At 53.0% G+C, this 14,139-nt stretch overlaps 6 protein-coding genes across 6 annotated transcripts; 3 read left to right on the top strand and 3 right to left on the bottom strand.

The window, feature by feature from the left end:
- The first annotated feature begins 307 nt into the window (after nucleotides 1-307).
- On the top strand, nucleotides 308-3,245 carry BZA70DRAFT_188546 (pheromone processing endoprotease Kex2). The gene is made up of 3 exons (XM_064910009.1): nucleotides 308-1,046; nucleotides 1,104-1,183; nucleotides 1,248-3,245. Exons 1-3 carry the CDS (start codon nucleotides 434-436, stop codon nucleotides 3,213-3,215), a joined length of 2,661 nt encoding a protein of 886 aa, XP_064767309.1. The 5' UTR covers nucleotides 308-433; the 3' UTR covers nucleotides 3,216-3,245.
- Nucleotides 3,246-3,477: 232 nt separating this feature from the next.
- On the bottom strand, nucleotides 3,478-5,354 carry BZA70DRAFT_311417 (WD40-repeat-containing domain protein). Its single transcript, XM_064914954.1, has 2 exons — nucleotides 4,578-5,354; nucleotides 3,478-4,522 (listed from the first exon to the last, which is right to left on the bottom strand). The coding sequence occupies exons 1-2, from the start codon at nucleotides 5,244-5,246 to the stop codon at nucleotides 3,641-3,643; spliced, it is 1,551 nt and encodes a 516-aa protein (XP_064767310.1). The 5' UTR covers nucleotides 5,247-5,354; the 3' UTR covers nucleotides 3,478-3,640.
- Nucleotides 5,355-6,301: 947 nt separating this feature from the next.
- Nucleotides 6,302-7,438, top strand: BZA70DRAFT_280401 (uncharacterized protein). Its single transcript, XM_064912945.1, has one exon. It carries the CDS (start codon nucleotides 6,455-6,457, stop codon nucleotides 7,286-7,288), a length of 834 nt encoding a protein of 277 aa, XP_064767311.1. The 5' UTR covers nucleotides 6,302-6,454; the 3' UTR covers nucleotides 7,289-7,438.
- On the bottom strand, nucleotides 7,439-8,916 carry BZA70DRAFT_280402 (Clp protease-domain-containing protein). The gene is made up of 3 exons (XM_064912946.1): nucleotides 8,481-8,916; nucleotides 8,384-8,421; nucleotides 7,439-8,326 (listed from the first exon to the last, which is right to left on the bottom strand). Exons 1-3 carry the CDS (start codon nucleotides 8,688-8,690, stop codon nucleotides 7,495-7,497), a joined length of 1,080 nt encoding a protein of 359 aa, XP_064767312.1. The 5' UTR covers nucleotides 8,691-8,916; the 3' UTR covers nucleotides 7,439-7,494.
- A 110-nt stretch (nucleotides 8,917-9,026) lies between these two features.
- On the bottom strand, nucleotides 9,027-10,705 carry BZA70DRAFT_280404 (thioredoxin-like domain-containing protein). Its single transcript, XM_064912947.1, has one exon. The coding sequence runs from the start codon at nucleotides 10,399-10,401 to the stop codon at nucleotides 9,283-9,285; it is 1,119 nt and encodes a 372-aa protein (XP_064767313.1). The 5' UTR covers nucleotides 10,402-10,705; the 3' UTR covers nucleotides 9,027-9,282.
- A 915-nt stretch (nucleotides 10,706-11,620) lies between these two features.
- BZA70DRAFT_188687 (uncharacterized protein) lies at nucleotides 11,621-13,814 on the top strand. The gene is made up of 2 exons (XM_064910011.1): nucleotides 11,621-11,737; nucleotides 11,832-13,814. The coding sequence occupies exon 2, from the start codon at nucleotides 11,832-11,834 to the stop codon at nucleotides 13,686-13,688; it is 1,857 nt and encodes a 618-aa protein (XP_064767314.1). The 5' UTR covers nucleotides 11,621-11,737; the 3' UTR covers nucleotides 13,689-13,814.
- Nucleotides 13,815-14,139: the final 325 nt, after the last annotated feature.

Raw genomic sequence — 14,139 nt, forward strand, 5'->3', positions numbered from 1 at the left:
GTAAAGTCCTATAATGCTCCTACAAAATCCTCTACTCTTCAATTGCAAATATCTACGCAAATATCCCCGCAAAATACGCCTTTTCAGCTTGAGGCTGGACGCACTCTCAGCATTTCTACTTTCGGGTCTCTTTGGCCGGCTCCCGTTTCACGCCGCACCATCTCCCCTCGCACTCTTTTGATCCACTCATTCGAGCTCGAGCTTTCAAAGGTCTTCGTAGCTCTTGCGTCTGTGGCTGTTTCTTCCCGGTATTGATTATTTTCGCATAGTGGGATTGTCGAGGAGTCTTTACCTGTCCAATTGGTTCAAATTCGTCGTGTACGCTGCCGACCATCTTCACACCGCAGCAGCAGCAAGCAGCAGCAACAAACCACGCCAGTCCGACCCACTCCGCGGTCGGCTCTCGCCCTCTCTTTCCCCTTCAATCTCGACCATGTTTGGTCTCAAACTGCAGCTAACACCACTGCTGGCCGTGCTGGTGCTCGCCTGCTCACTAGCACCTGCCTTCGCCGACACACTCAATCCCAGAGCACATGTGGCGCCCCGCGACTACGCCAAGAGGGATTATTTCGCCTTCGAGCTCGTCTGGCCAGATCTCGAACCCGCGGATCCACACTCCTCGGCTGCTACCGACACAAGCAGGACATCGATCCCCGATGCAGGCGTGCTCTCGCTACTCTCTGACTTTGCGAGCGAATACGGCCTCACGTTTGAGGAACAGCTCGGCAGTTTAGACAACCACTACCTATTCTCGGCACCGAAGGCAAACAAGGCCGAATATCTGATCTCGCGCAAGATCAAGAAGAGATATGGCGGAATCCATGCGCAGGCGGTCAAGTACTTTGAGAAAATGCGCGTGAAGAAACTGCACAAGCGGGCGAGTGTGGCTGCGCCGAAGAAGCCGCCAATTGATTCCGGTCTCGTTCCCGTGCGCGAGGTCGAGGAACTGCTGGATATTCGGGATCCCGAGTTTGAAAAGCAGTGGCATTTGATTAATCCGTATCAGCCGGGTCACGATATCAATATTACTGGTGTTTGGATGCAGAGTATGTTTGCTGATCTCATGTCCTGCTTTTGTACATTCAGCTGATTTGTGTTTTTAGATGTTACTGGTGAAGGCATCGTCACCGCCATTGTCGATGACGGCCTTGACTTTGAGAGCGACGATTTGAGAGACAATTTCGTGAGTTTCCGTTCTCTTACCCGACGAGATCATTTTTTGGATCATGCTGATCAAATAAATACAGTACCCCCAAGGTTCATACGACTTCAACGACAACAAACCCCTGCCGAAACCAATGCTCGCCGACGACCGCCACGGAACTCGCTGCGCAGGCGAAATCGCCGCGGCAAAGAACGACGTGTGCGGAGTAGGTTCGGCCTACGATTCCAAAGTCGCCGGTATCCGAATCCTGTCCAAAGAGATCAGCGACGCGGACGAAGCGTTAGCGCTGAACTTTGCGATGCAGGATATCGATATTTACTCCTGCTCGTGGGGTCCACCTGACGACGGCAAGGCTATGGATGCGCCTGGCGTGTTGATCAAGCGGGCAATGGTGAACGGCGTTGAGAAAGGACGGGGCGGGAAAGGCAGCGTCTTTGTGTTTGCGTCCGGCAATGGCGCGCAGAACGGGGATAATTGCAACTTTGACGGGTACACAAACAGTATATATTCAATCACCGTCGGTGCGATTGACAGGAAGGGACTGCATCCGTATTATGCCGAAGACTGCTCGGCGCAGCTGGTGGTAACTTACTCCTCCGGATCCGGGGATTATATCCATACCACCGATGTCGGCAAGGCGGCCTGCACCGACGTCCATGGCGGAACATCGGCAGCTGCGCCGTTAGCAGCTGGTATTTTCGCGTTGGTGCTCTCTGTCAGGCCTGACTTGACGTGGAGAGATATGCAGTATCTGACAATCATGACCGCGGTCCCGGTCATGAACGCCGACGCACTCTACCAAACCACTGCTATCGGGCGCCAATTCTCACACCGCTACGGATATGGAAAACTCGATACGTATGCTATCGTCGAGGCGGCCAAGGCGTGGAAGAATGTCAAGCCGCAGGCGTGGCTCGATACCCACGTGGCGCCTGTGCACAAGGATATTCCGCAGAACGACGAAGGATTTACTTCTTACATTACGATTGATGCTAGCATGCTGCAAAAAGCAAACTTGGCCTTCTTGGAGCACGTTCAAGTCAAGGTCAACATCAAGCACCAGCGACGTGGCGAGCTCAGCGTCAGGCTAGAGAGTCCCACCGGTATTGTCTCGCTCCTGGCCACGCCCCGACCATTCGACCAGTCGACCGAGGGTATGGTCGAGTGGTGGTTCATGACCGTCGCGCACTGGGGCGAGACCGGCATCGGAACCTGGAAGTTGACGGTGTACGATACACATGACGATCAGTTTACTGGAACATTCGAGGACTGGACGATGCGCATCTGGGGACAAGGAATCGATGCCGACGCGGCGAAACCGTTCCCGCTTCCGAAACTTCCCCCGGGACTTGAGGATCCGACGTTCTCAGGCACGGTCGCGCTGCCGCCTTCTACGACTTCGACTACGCAAGCGCAAACTTCCTCGCCGTCTACGACATCGCCTACCTCAGACCCGACCTCTGTAACATCCCCCGCTCCATCCACGACCTCAGAGCCTGACTCTAGCTGGGACGATTACGACGACAACGACAGCGACGACAAGCCCGATGACAGCTCGGACTCGGGAAAGAGCGAGAAGCTGTTTGGGTTTATCCCGACGTTTGGAATGTCGATGGATAAAGTGGTTTGGATCTACGGCTCCGCGCTCCTGATCGTCGGTTTCCTGACACTGATCGGCGTCTGGCTCTGTGTCGCGAGACGAAACAGACAAGGTCTCCGACGCAGTCGTGCCGCGCGCGACGAGAACGGGTATGAGTTCCAAGTTCTGCGGAATGCGGCGGATATGGAAGACGGCGCGGGCCACCCTCCGCGTCGGAAAGCAAGAGATCTGTATGACGCGTTCGAGAACATTGACGAGGACGACGCGTTCGCGGTTGAGGATCTGCTGTCTGAAGATGAAGATGACGGCGCGGAAGATGAGTTACTCGGTGGACGAACCGGTGGGCGGAAGACTGAGGCGCGAGAGGCGAAGGAGGGGGATGAGGGAGAGGCGGGAGAGGATAAAGTGCGCTTGTTGTCGCATGCTGGGGAGGCGAGCGGGTCCCAGTGATGATAAAAAATTGTGTATATCAGAAAAGTGATAGGAGAGCTGTAGATACTTTTCGCGGTTTTAGATCAAATGCATTATGTTTCTTATTTTTTGCTCTTTTGTGGGGAAATGTAGAACTGTATTGGAAGGGTGAGTGCGGTTGAAATGATGCTGAGAATAGTGCTTAAAATCAATGGCGCCCGTAGGGTTTGCGAAACATTTACTGATAATGGAGTTTGGCTAGCTACACGGCTGAGCTGGATGTTGAATCGTGATCCTAAAAATGGTTACGAGAATAGAATTTGTAACTATGAATTTGTAAAGACAAGAGCGCCAAAAATCAAGAGCGCCAAAACCAAGTATCAAAAAGAAAACAGAGAAAAAACATGAATGTGCTTGTATACATCTGCTCTCTCTCTACAGCAGAAAGCACCAACCAAAAAAACTCAAATAGAAACAAACAACGAGCTCAAATTGAGCATGCCCGCCATCTCCTTTCTGACTGCGCGTCTGATATACCGGTCCATCTGCATCTGCACGATTTCCTCATCGCTGACCTCGCGCTCGCCTTCTTCGCGCTCGGATTTGTTGCCCGTGTCGAGGATCTTGAGTTTCCCGTCGACGAGGAGCGCGCATTCGTGGGACGAGTAGGGGATTATTTGGGAAATCATGATGAGATCGCTTGTGGCGGGGGAGTTTAGGATTTCGATTCCGTCGCCGGAGAAGGAGTCCCGCGTGGAGACATGCAGTGGGAGGTCGGTGTCGGGCCCGATCAACTCTCGCACATGCGAGCCGTCGCGCGAGACGTCAAAGCAACGGATCGCACCATCTGCAGATCCGGAGAAGACAATTTCGTTTGTCCAGCTGGGCTGGGCAAGGCAGAGGAGCGGCGAACGAGAGGCAGAGTATCTGTTAACCCACGTCTGCGGATCTGAGGGCGAGAAAAACTCGAGCGTGCCGCGGCCGTTGTATTCACCCGCGGCTAAGATACCGTTGTGGCTTGGAAGCGCGAGGAGGGAGCTTAGCGAGTGGGCGCCGGAGTATTCGGAGTGGAGGAGAGTGGGGAAGTTGCGCAGGTCGTAGGTTAGGATTGATGGAAACCGACCGGAGACGGAGATGGAGGTTGGTGAGAAACTGGGATTGATAAGGGATAGCGGATAGCCTGGGACTGAGGCTAAAAGCTGCGAGCGCTGGGGAGAGCGGATGTCGATGGATCGAACAGACCCCTGCGTAGCTACCAAAAGAGTTGACGAGATGGAGGATGGTGAAAGAGCCGCGATGTTATTTGCTAGCGAGAACTGGGAGATCTTTTGCATCGTGTTTATGTCCTAGGCCAGGTTAGCTATCAAGCACTTAAGATCAAGAATGAAAAGTCGTGCATACCCATTCTTGCAAAACATTATCGGCAGAAATCCAGATCCTGCCCTGCGTCGCGTCAACCTTAACAATACTATTCGCAGCGGCATCTAATTCCGGTTCGCGCGTCTGCGCAACGCTCTTCTCGTCGCAAGAGGAATCAGACACGTTCCAAATCCTGACGGTAGCATCGTCTGCCGTTCCGAGCACGAGTCCGCGAGAGCTGTCGAGCATGTCGATGCTGAATATCGAGAGGTTGTCTTCTGAGGGGGTGCTGGACGGGGCGGATAAACCCGGTGGCAACGACTTGTACCCGAGTTTCTCGTTAACGAGAAAAGGCAGCGATCTATCTGCCGCAGTTGACTGACCGCTAACATCGCGAGACGCGACGCGCGCACGAAGACCGCGGACCTTGAACGGCGAATGAAGCAGTCTATAGCGTAGGAGATAATCCTCTCCATTCGCAAAGTCGCTATACGAATTATCGACGCAAGCAAGACGGTGCCAAAGCGGCGCAGCCGTAGCCAAATCGTGAATCCGTCGTGAGACTGGAAAGAGATGAGCGAGGTCCCGCGGGGCCAGGTAGCCAAAGATCTGGGAGAGAACTTCGGAGGGGAGAATGGTCGTTATATCGGGTGAAGGCGGGGATGCCGTCGCGGTATGGCCGGTGGATTTCTGCTGCTGCTGCTGCTCCATGGTTGGTGAAATGTAAGCATCAAACTGATCGCTCAATTATTGAGCCGCGATAGTAGCCAGTAATCTTGTTGTAAGTGAAGGCAGTGAGAGGTGGCAGAGCAATGGGGTGTGGGGATTTGGAGACTGTTGATAAGGGTCTGAACAGAACTCCCAGCGGCCAGCAAATATGCTGATGTAAGCTGTTACTAACGAGTTGCACACAGCTCCCACGGCGGCCGGACTGAGGATGCGGACATTTTGGTTTCAGTATTGTATACTGGGGTATCAAATTGACAATTCGATGATCATAGTGTATGCAGAGTGATGTATAGTGCTGTAAATTGTGCCGACACAGCTGAGCGTAAAGTCCTCGAGCTCGATAGTACCAGAATTGCCGCTGTTGTGAACAGCAGCTCGAAGTCGGGGGTTTATGAGATGAGAAGCCAGCAAGTTATGTAGGATAACAGTGTAGGATACAGACAAGTACTAGAGTAGAAGAGCACAGAACGATGGAATTGAATGAGATTGATTCTGAGACCGAGTTGATTGCTGTATTGTCTCTTTCGGATCAAATAACCCCGTTCTGAGTAGAATGCTCGCCTACGATAGACCATTGCATCCAGGCTCTGCACAGCCCTCGCAGATTGCACAACTAGTTCCCGACCTCTACAATTACAACAACGTGAACAAGAACGAGATTGATAGGCAGAACTACATCAGCTATTCTTATACAATTTATTGGCATACGCACGTACGTCTGTTTGCTCAGGTTATGGTTTCGGTGTCAGGAATTGTCGAGGCGGCCGAGGAGCTGCGCTAAAATAGCGCGAGGCGCCGTCAGCCGTGGTCGAGGCAGCGTAGAACGAGCAGCTTACGCGCGCACCCACAGCCAAATATGCTCGTTTTAACACTGTATCAGCAGATAGATACCGTATCTACAAGACTCGTGCATGCAAGTGATTGCCAGTGCATGCACCGAAGAGCACTGCATGGATTGATAGCAGGTCGGCAAAAGCGGAAGGATCAACGATATTCCGGGGCTAAACCCAAAGAGGCTACACCGTAGAACCTAAAGAAGCTCGGTAATCGCAGAAGAAAAAAGCCCTCGGCCGCTTTGGTCCGCCACCGCCGCCCAGCTTCATCCGGTTTCCTCGCCGCGCTTCCTTCCTCTTTGTTGTTGTTCACACTACTTGTTCACTATCTGATATTCTCACCATACATTTGCATTCATGACGGTCGAGGACGTACCTTACACATTCTGGCCTGAGTCGCTGGCTTCGGCTTCGCCCGACTCCCTCTCCCTCTCACCGCACTCCTCTCCTACTCCACCCTCACCACCCACACCACCATCCGCCCCTTCCTCGCGACGAGACTCCGTCTCCGCCGCGCTCGCTGCATTCGCGCGTCTCAACCTCTCGCGCGGTCGACGGCCGTCTGCTGCCGAGACGGCAGAGTTTGCGCGGCTGTTCGCCGCAAGCGATCCGAAGCAACCGCTGAGTAACGACGATCTGGCGCGGTTTATGAAGAAGCTGTTTGCCGATGAACCCGGCGCGAGGACGCAGCGCGGCAGGAGACTTCACAACTCGCCCGTGCGGTTCGCCAGACGACGGAGTAGTAGGGTGGCGGGCGAGCGCGGGCTTTCGTCTGCGTCGCCTGCGCGCGGGGGTCTTGCCGACTACGACGACACGCTGACGTACGACGACGAAGAGGAATATGACGACGAAGACGATGAGGATGAGACGTTGCGGTTGCCGCTTGGATTTAAGTCGGGTTGGGGATGGAGCGTCAACGTTTCGCCCGAGCGGGAACGCGGGCGTGGACGCGAGGCACGGGGACGGCAGGGATACAGACGACGGAGCAGTTCTGCCATGGCGCAGCGGCGGCGCGCAAGGGAATCCTCGTCGTCGCATACACCATCAGTTGTGCGGAGACGGCCTAGTTATGGCGGGTCTGCGGTCGGTGCTCGTTGTTGCTGTGGAGAGAAGGGGTGTGGGGTTGGACGGCATGCGAGGGACGTGTTGCCGCGGTGCAGGGATAGAAGTCTTAGTCCTAGATCTCGCTGATTGATGTTTGTGCTATGTTTTTTGATAGGGGGATTGCTTTGTTGATCATTGTTTTGCTTTATCGGTCTGGGTTCCTGCATAGAGTTTCGCGTTTTGGTTTCTCATATCATCATTTTCATACCAGTCATCTTGCATGCTTATCACTATATATTCTTAATATATTTACATAATCTTTTCTAGAAAGTAACTGTTTGAAAAGTAACTGTTTAAACCTCAAACATCTTCCTCCACCAATCGTTAGGCAAGTGCGTCAGTCCGGGGCCATTCTTTACTTGCCCGATTTCCTGCTCTTTTGCCTGCTTCTCCACCTGCTTCTTCCTACCTGTCTTCTCCGCCGACATCATCATAGTCGCCATAGAAGACGGAGAAGAGGGAGAAGATGGAGACGACGGGGCTGGACTACTTGGATCGGTGTCGACAGCCGGCGCGGGCAGCGGCTCACTAGGTCCTCCCCCAAGACTGAACTCGTCGCTGTTGTCGCTATCCTTCAATCCGCCTGATCCATGGGGTTTCTTATTATCGTCAGGCTTGATGACTTCGTCAATGAGGCCGATCTCAAGGGCCTCCTGCGAGTTCAGGTAGTTGTCGTTCTCGACCAACTTTTCAATCTCCTCGATCGTGTACGGCTTTGTGAGATGATCCTGGTAAATCTTATTCGCCTGCTCGCGCATCCTTAGGATCTGCCGCGCCTGGATCGCGAGATCAGAGGCTTTACCCTCCATTCCCGACGACGGCTGATGAACCATAATCCACGCGTGCGGCAGCGCGTAGCGTTTCCCCTTTGCGCCGGCGGCAAGGATCAGACTTGCCATCGAGGCCGCGAGGCCGAGGCAGATTGTCGAGACGGGCGGGCGGATGTAGTGCATCGTGTCGATGATTGAGAATCCGGCGTGCATCTCCCCGCCGGGAGAGTTGATGTACATGTGGATCGGTTTCTCGGGGTCTTGCGCTTCGAGGAAGAGAAGTTGGGAGACGATTATCGCGGACATGTTGGAGTTGACCGGGCCTGAGAGCATGATGATTCGTTCTTTGAGAAGCCTTTGTTTTTGTTAGACTGTAAATTGTAAAAGAAAGGATATATATCCAAGAGCTTACCGACTGAAGATATCAAAGTACATGGTAGCCCCGCTTTTCTATAACCGAATTAGTAAATTCTGCACACATTTTCTCGAAAATGATACGGGTTGCATACATCCCGATCCGGAACCGTAGGAATCGTAATCATCCGCAGTCCCGGAACAGCGCCAGGTATCGCCGCCTGCGTCCGTAAGCTGGATTCATTTCTTTCTCTCGAGCTGAGCTTTGTGATCGAGGGTCGGGGAGTGAACGAGGATAGGCTGACGAATGTGCGGCATGCTGGAATCAGCGCTGGTAGCGCGCGGTGCTTTGTTGATAGCAGCATTCCTTCTTGTTCCTAAACAATGAATATCACGATATCCGTTGCTTGTACGTATAGAGAGTAAAGGAACGAGGCGTACTGGTAATTAGCACTGTGATGGATGTCGAGGTGGGATTGCTGTAATCTGGCTTTCGATGAAGTTCAAGCTGAGCCGCGGAGAAAGCAAAAGCAAAGCCAAAGCCCAAAATCCCAGGATCCGGATCAGTCCATAAGCATAGCTGTGCTTCAATAACTACAAGACTGTATGAAGAAAGCTTTTACTATAAGTCTTCTTAATATGTTTAATCGAATACAATGACTACATTTGAAAACCTAACGGCTTCCTCAAAGCACATAAAATACGATACCAATTCGATTTATTCGTTTTCGCTACACGGACTAAACTGAATAAAAGAAAATAAAAAAAAAAATAAAAAGAAAAGGAGCATAGAACAAGCTGAGCCTATCGCAAATAAATCAGATAATGACAGTTAAAACCAACCCATATTTTGTGTGTGCCTCGTACTTATACTACGAAAGAAAAAGAAGAAAAGGAAAACAGAGAAAAAGCACTGTACATGTTTTGGAATATAGAGGAAGAAATAAAAGAGGGAGATTACAACTCATCGTGCTCCTCCACAATAGGGTCCTCGATCTCGATCTTCTCCTTCTTTGCCTTCCAGGCCGCGAGACCGTCGACGTGGTACTTTCCGTTCTCTCTGATAAAGTCGTTCAAGCTCTCGAGCGTGCGGTCACCCTCGTACTCGATCGGGTTCGACTTATCTCCCGCAGGGTAGAGCTTGATGGTCGGGAACCCTCTGATCTCATCGGGCACGTCGTTCTCGGGCGTGTCGACCTTGGCGACTGTGATCTTGGACTTGAGGGCCTCGTCCGACCAGAAGATCTCGCCGAGCTCCTCGTAGATGGGAGCGAGACGCTTGCAGTGGCCACACCAGGTCGCGTAGAACTCAATAAGGACGTCCTTGTCCTCGTCGAGCACGAGCTCGTCGTAGGTGTTTGCGGTGACAATCACGACCGGGCCATCCTGCACCTCGGGCGCTTCCTGGGACTTGATCTTGGGCGAGAGCGAGCCGGCGTGGTAGGATTCAAGGAACTCCTCGAGACCCTCGGCGGTGAGCTCGGTGGCCTGGTCGTAGACGTACTTGAGGTTCGACTCGATCTCCTGGATGACAAAGGCGGGCCACTGCTGCTCGAGGTTGACGTTGTTTGCGTGCTGGCCGAACTTAACGGCGTCAATGGTCGCGATGTTCATCTTTCCTCTGAACTTGCGCGCAAAGGGGAGCAGGATCTCGGAGAACTTGGTCTTGTGCTCGTCGTTGTCGACAAAGATGTAGGCGAGCGGCAGACCGGACTGCATGTAGCCCGAGAAAGTCGAGGGACCGACCTCACCCACGAGCGGGACGGACTCGCGGCGGACAAACTCGCCGAGTTCTTCGGCAGTGAAGGCGGAGCCGGTGTAGATTGTCTTTGCGTCGTCGTAGTTCTTGTACATGACGATCGCGGGCATGGAGACGCCCTCGGCCGTGGCGAGGGCGTCGTCGTTGGTGGCGCCGAAGATGAAGGACTCGCGGAAGACGTTCGCGACGGCGTCAAAGGTCTTGTTCGCCTCCGCGTCGGCAAAGAAACCGACGACGACGACGTCGTCGGAGGTCTTGAAACCCTCGAGCGTGTCCTTGGTCACGAGCGAGACGGCGGGAAGGCTCATCTTGGTCATGTAGGAGACGATGGCATCGGCCTTGCGTGCGCCGGTGTACGGCGACGCGGTCTCGGGACTGCCGCGGAAGACCTTGAGGGTCGGGAAACCCTGGATCTCGTGCTCGCTGCAGAGCTCGTCTTCTTCGGTGCAGTCGATCTTTGCGAGCGCGATGTCCTTGTTGGCGCCGGCGAGGATTGACGCCGCGGACTCGTACTCGGGAGCGAGAGCCTTGCAGTGGCCACTAGCAGATGATGTGTTAGAAAGAACAAGACAGAGATAGGGAGATTGAATGGACGTACCACCACGGGGCGAAGAACTCGGCGAGGGTCAAGGGGTGCTCTTGCAGGAAGGAGTCGAAGGAGTCTTTAGTAAGCGTGTGCACGTCCGACGCGAGAGCGACGGTGGCAGCCGCGAGGGCGGTGGAGATCAGCGAGAGTCTCATGGTGAGGAGTAGAAAAAGAAGAGGAGAGGAGAGGAGAGGAGAGGAGAGGAGAGAGAGTAGGAGAGAAGAAGAGGAGGAGGATGAAGTAGAGGTGGAAAGGAAGGAAGGAGGGGAGGAGATGCGAGGGCCTTCATAGCGACGTGCGGCTTCTTCACGCGAAGCAGCCACCTGTACTCTTCTTCCTCTCGCCTTGCTCCTTGCTCGCGCTCTTCCTACGTGCGCGCACCGCTCAGTCGGTGATCAAACAAGTCAATGCGGTGAGTTGAATGAGGAGTAATTGTGGAGGACGAGCGCGTATCTGCTATCGATCTCGATAATCTGCACGTCTGGAAATCAATAATATAGATCTCGGTGTAACCAGAATAAATATTATGTAATGGGCAATGACTAATATATTAATAACGATTACTAATATTGCCTGTCTTTAAATTCAAAAAAAATATTTTTTGCTCTGACTCCGAGTGAACTTCTGTATCGACACTCGAAGCAGGAACAGGTTTTGTTCTGGTTTGAGTGGATATCGGATTTGATATACAAATACAATGCCGTATCGGTGAATGTCTTTCTTTTTGTTCTTTCTTGAATATATCTGAATTGAACAGTATAATCAAGGTTAGTACAAGTCCACTTCTTTCTCTGCTTTCTACTGTTTTGTGTTTGCTTTCCATGTTTCTTCATAAGAAACCTGCACGACCTAGTCTCTGATTCTGTTTACATCTGTACTCAGGATCGGAAGACAAGCAATGCGGCAGCCACTTTGTTTATACGAGTGCGTTTTATGCCCTTGCTGCGAACTGGTCTGATGCTAGATCGAATCTCTTGATATACAAAGAGACGTGTGGCTTACATCTGCGCGAATCGGATATGTTTGAGACCGGCTCTTGTTTTTTCTAAGAGAGTTGGTCATAGAAAGTCCGTGACATTTTTATTCTTTTTTCTTTGTTTTTTTCTGTTTTGTTTGTTGTCTTGTTGGTGTGCTGTTTGTGAAGAGTGCTAACAAGAGTAGATGAAATTCGTCGCTCTGGTTTCCGGGGGCAAAGACTCGTGCTTCAACATAATGCACTGTCAAGCGAACGGACATGAGCTCGCGGCTCTTGCCAATCTCCATCCACCCTACGGAAACGAGTCTGATGAGATGGACAGTTTCATGTACCAGACGGTCGGCTACTCTATCCTGTCTCTGTACGAGGAATGTTTCGGGGTACCGATGTACCGGGCCGAGATTAAAGGGCGATCGCTCGATACCGGGCTCGACTACAAGAGCGCTAGGAAAGACGACGAGACGGAGGATCTGTTTGAGCTGCTGAAGGAGGTCGTGAGAGAGCAGCCCGAGATCGAGGCGGTGAGCGTCGGCGCGATTCTGTCGACGTACCAGCGCACACGGGTAGAGAATGTGTGTGGACGGCTGGGACTGACGTGTTTGGCGTATCTGTGGCAGCGGGATCAGAGCGAGTTGCTGGACGAGATGATTTCGTCTGGGGTGAACGCGATCTTGATCAAAGTTGCCGGGATCGGGTTGACGGCGGACAAGCATCTGGGCAAGACGCTGGCAGAAGTGCGGCCGGAGCTGCACAAGTTGAATCGGATGTTTGGCAGTCATGTGTGTGGAGAGGGAGGGGAGTACGAGACGCTGGTGGTTGATTGTCCTGCGTTTAGGAAAGCGAGGATTGAGTTGGAGAGGACGGAGACTGTGAGGGATGAGAATGGGGATGTGGCGTATCTGAAGGTGTGGGGACATACCGTGGCGAAGACAGATGGGTTGCCGGTGGAGGTGCCGGCACCGAATCTGTTTGAGGAGGATATGCAGGAGCTGTATGATGAGCTGTCGTCAGAAGTTGAGAGATGTGAGAGATCAGAGAGGAAGGAGAGGGAGGTGGTTGAGGTAGGCGAGTGTGTGCAAAAGCTGGCAAAGGCGGTGATGATTAGCAATTTGACTGTTGAGAGCAACGAGAACATGTCAATTGAAGAGGAGATTACTGAGCTGTTTGAGAAGCTGAAGCTGAAGATGAGAGAGCATGCCGGGACCGAGGATGTCTATCAGTTTACGTTTGTGTCGCTTATTTTACGGGACATTGGTGTATTTGGGCAAGCGAATGCCGCGTACAAGCAGTTTTTCGCTGCGCAAGGGTCCGAGCCTAATCCTCCGGCGCGAGCGTGCATAAGCTCGCTTCTGCCGGCGGGGAAGCGAGCGATGCTGTCAGCTACGGTGTCGACTTTGAAGAAAGAGGCGCGCAAGGGACTGCATGTGCAAGGACGGAGTTACTGGGCGCCGGCCAATATCGGGCCGTATTCACAGGCGATCGGGGTGGATGAGCGCGTGTATCTTGCCGGGCAGATTCCGCTTGTGCCGGCGTCAATGCGGGTGTATGATGACGGGGACGCGTGTGGACAGGCGGTGCTTGCGCTGCAGAATCTGAGGCGGGTGAGGGAGGCGGTGAGTAGTCAGGGAGAGTTTGCGTATTTGGTTGCGTATGGGGCGGACGAGGAGGCGGTGAGGGTTGCGGTGCGGGTTGGAGAGAGGGTGGTGGAGGGGTGTTTTGGGGTGCAGGTTGTGAGCCTGCCGGCGGGAGCGAGGGTTGAGTTTTTGGGAGCAGGGGTTGATGCTACGTTTGGGATTGACGATGACGATGATGATGACGAAGAGAAGGAGGAGAAGAGAGGGAGTGTAGTGTTTTGCTGCGACAGTGCAGGAGAGGTACGAAGGCGCGTGGCAGAGACAGGAGCGCGAGGCGCGATAGTGTACGCTGCAGGAGAGCCGTTGGGGGGTGGAGGAGAGGGAGTTGAGGGATACGAGATTGTGCATGTCGAGCGGGTTTGGGACGGCGCAGGGGAGCGGGAATTTGGGGTTGTGGCGTTGTTTTGACGCAGCTGCGCAGCTGTGCAGTGATGATGGGTGTGATGGGGTGCTTGAGATGTAGATGTGGTATTGAATCTGATTGATAGAATACAGAATACAGAAGATGAATATAGACAAAGAAGATAGAGATAGGTTGACATTATCATAACTTGCTATTTATCCTTGAACTACGTGGACAATCGACTTAGGGCTCGGGCCGACCGCCGCCACAGCACAGTCACGTTGCCGCGCACGGCGGCTGAGCAAGCAGTTATGTAATCAGAGCCACGGCACGTGCGCGAAAAGGGATCGGAAGAAGAAGGAAAGAAAGAGGAGATTTGAGATCGGAGAAGAAGGAAAGAAGAGGAAAAGAAGGCAGGAAGGAAGGAGACAAAGGACGGCAACGGCAACGGCGAGATTAGATTCAGGTGGACTGTGTGCAGGGCGATTAGATCTGCTGCAGTCAATGTATCTGTAT

This window comes from Myxozyma melibiosi, assembly GCF_037950935.1.
Source record: "Myxozyma melibiosi strain Phaff 52-87 chromosome Unknown BZA70scaffold_8, whole genome shotgun sequence".
NCBI classification, from domain to species: Eukaryota; Fungi; Ascomycota; class Lipomycetes; order Lipomycetales; family Lipomycetaceae; genus Myxozyma; species Myxozyma melibiosi.

Bases quoted from the DNA above. Each gene is read 5' to 3' on its own strand.
- BZA70DRAFT_280401 (XM_064912945.1), top strand. From the start codon at position 6,455: ATGACGGTCGAGGACGTACCTTACACATTCTGGCCTGAGTCGCTGGCT.
- BZA70DRAFT_280402 (XM_064912946.1), bottom strand. From the start codon at position 8,690: ATGCTGCTATCAACAAAGCACCGCGCGCTACCAGCGCTGATTCCAGCA. The intron at 8,422-8,480 runs GTATGCAACCCG...ATTCGGTTATAG, and splicing joins CTACGGTTCCGGATCGGGAT to AAAAGCGGGGCTACCATGTA. The intron at 8,327-8,383 runs GTAAGCTCTTGG...ACAAAAACAAAG, and splicing joins TACTTTGATATCTTCAGTCG to GCTTCTCAAAGAACGAATCA.
- BZA70DRAFT_280404 (XM_064912947.1), bottom strand. From the start codon at position 10,401: ATGACCAAGATGAGCCTTCCCGCCGTCTCGCTCGTGACCAAGGACACG.
- BZA70DRAFT_188687 (XM_064910011.1), top strand. From the start codon at position 11,832: ATGAAATTCGTCGCTCTGGTTTCCGGGGGCAAAGACTCGTGCTTCAAC.
- BZA70DRAFT_188546 (XM_064910009.1), top strand. From the start codon at position 434: ATGTTTGGTCTCAAACTGCAGCTAACACCACTGCTGGCCGTGCTGGTG. The intron at 1,047-1,103 runs GTATGTTTGCTG...TTGTGTTTTTAG, and splicing joins TACTGGTGTTTGGATGCAGA to ATGTTACTGGTGAAGGCATC. The intron at 1,184-1,247 runs GTGAGTTTCCGT...AAATAAATACAG, and splicing joins ACGATTTGAGAGACAATTTC to TACCCCCAAGGTTCATACGA.
- BZA70DRAFT_311417 (XM_064914954.1), bottom strand. From the start codon at position 5,246: ATGGAGCAGCAGCAGCAGCAGAAATCCACCGGCCATACCGCGACGGCA. The intron at 4,523-4,577 runs GTATGCACGACT...AACCTGGCCTAG, and splicing joins ATAATGTTTTGCAAGAATGG to GACATAAACACGATGCAAAA.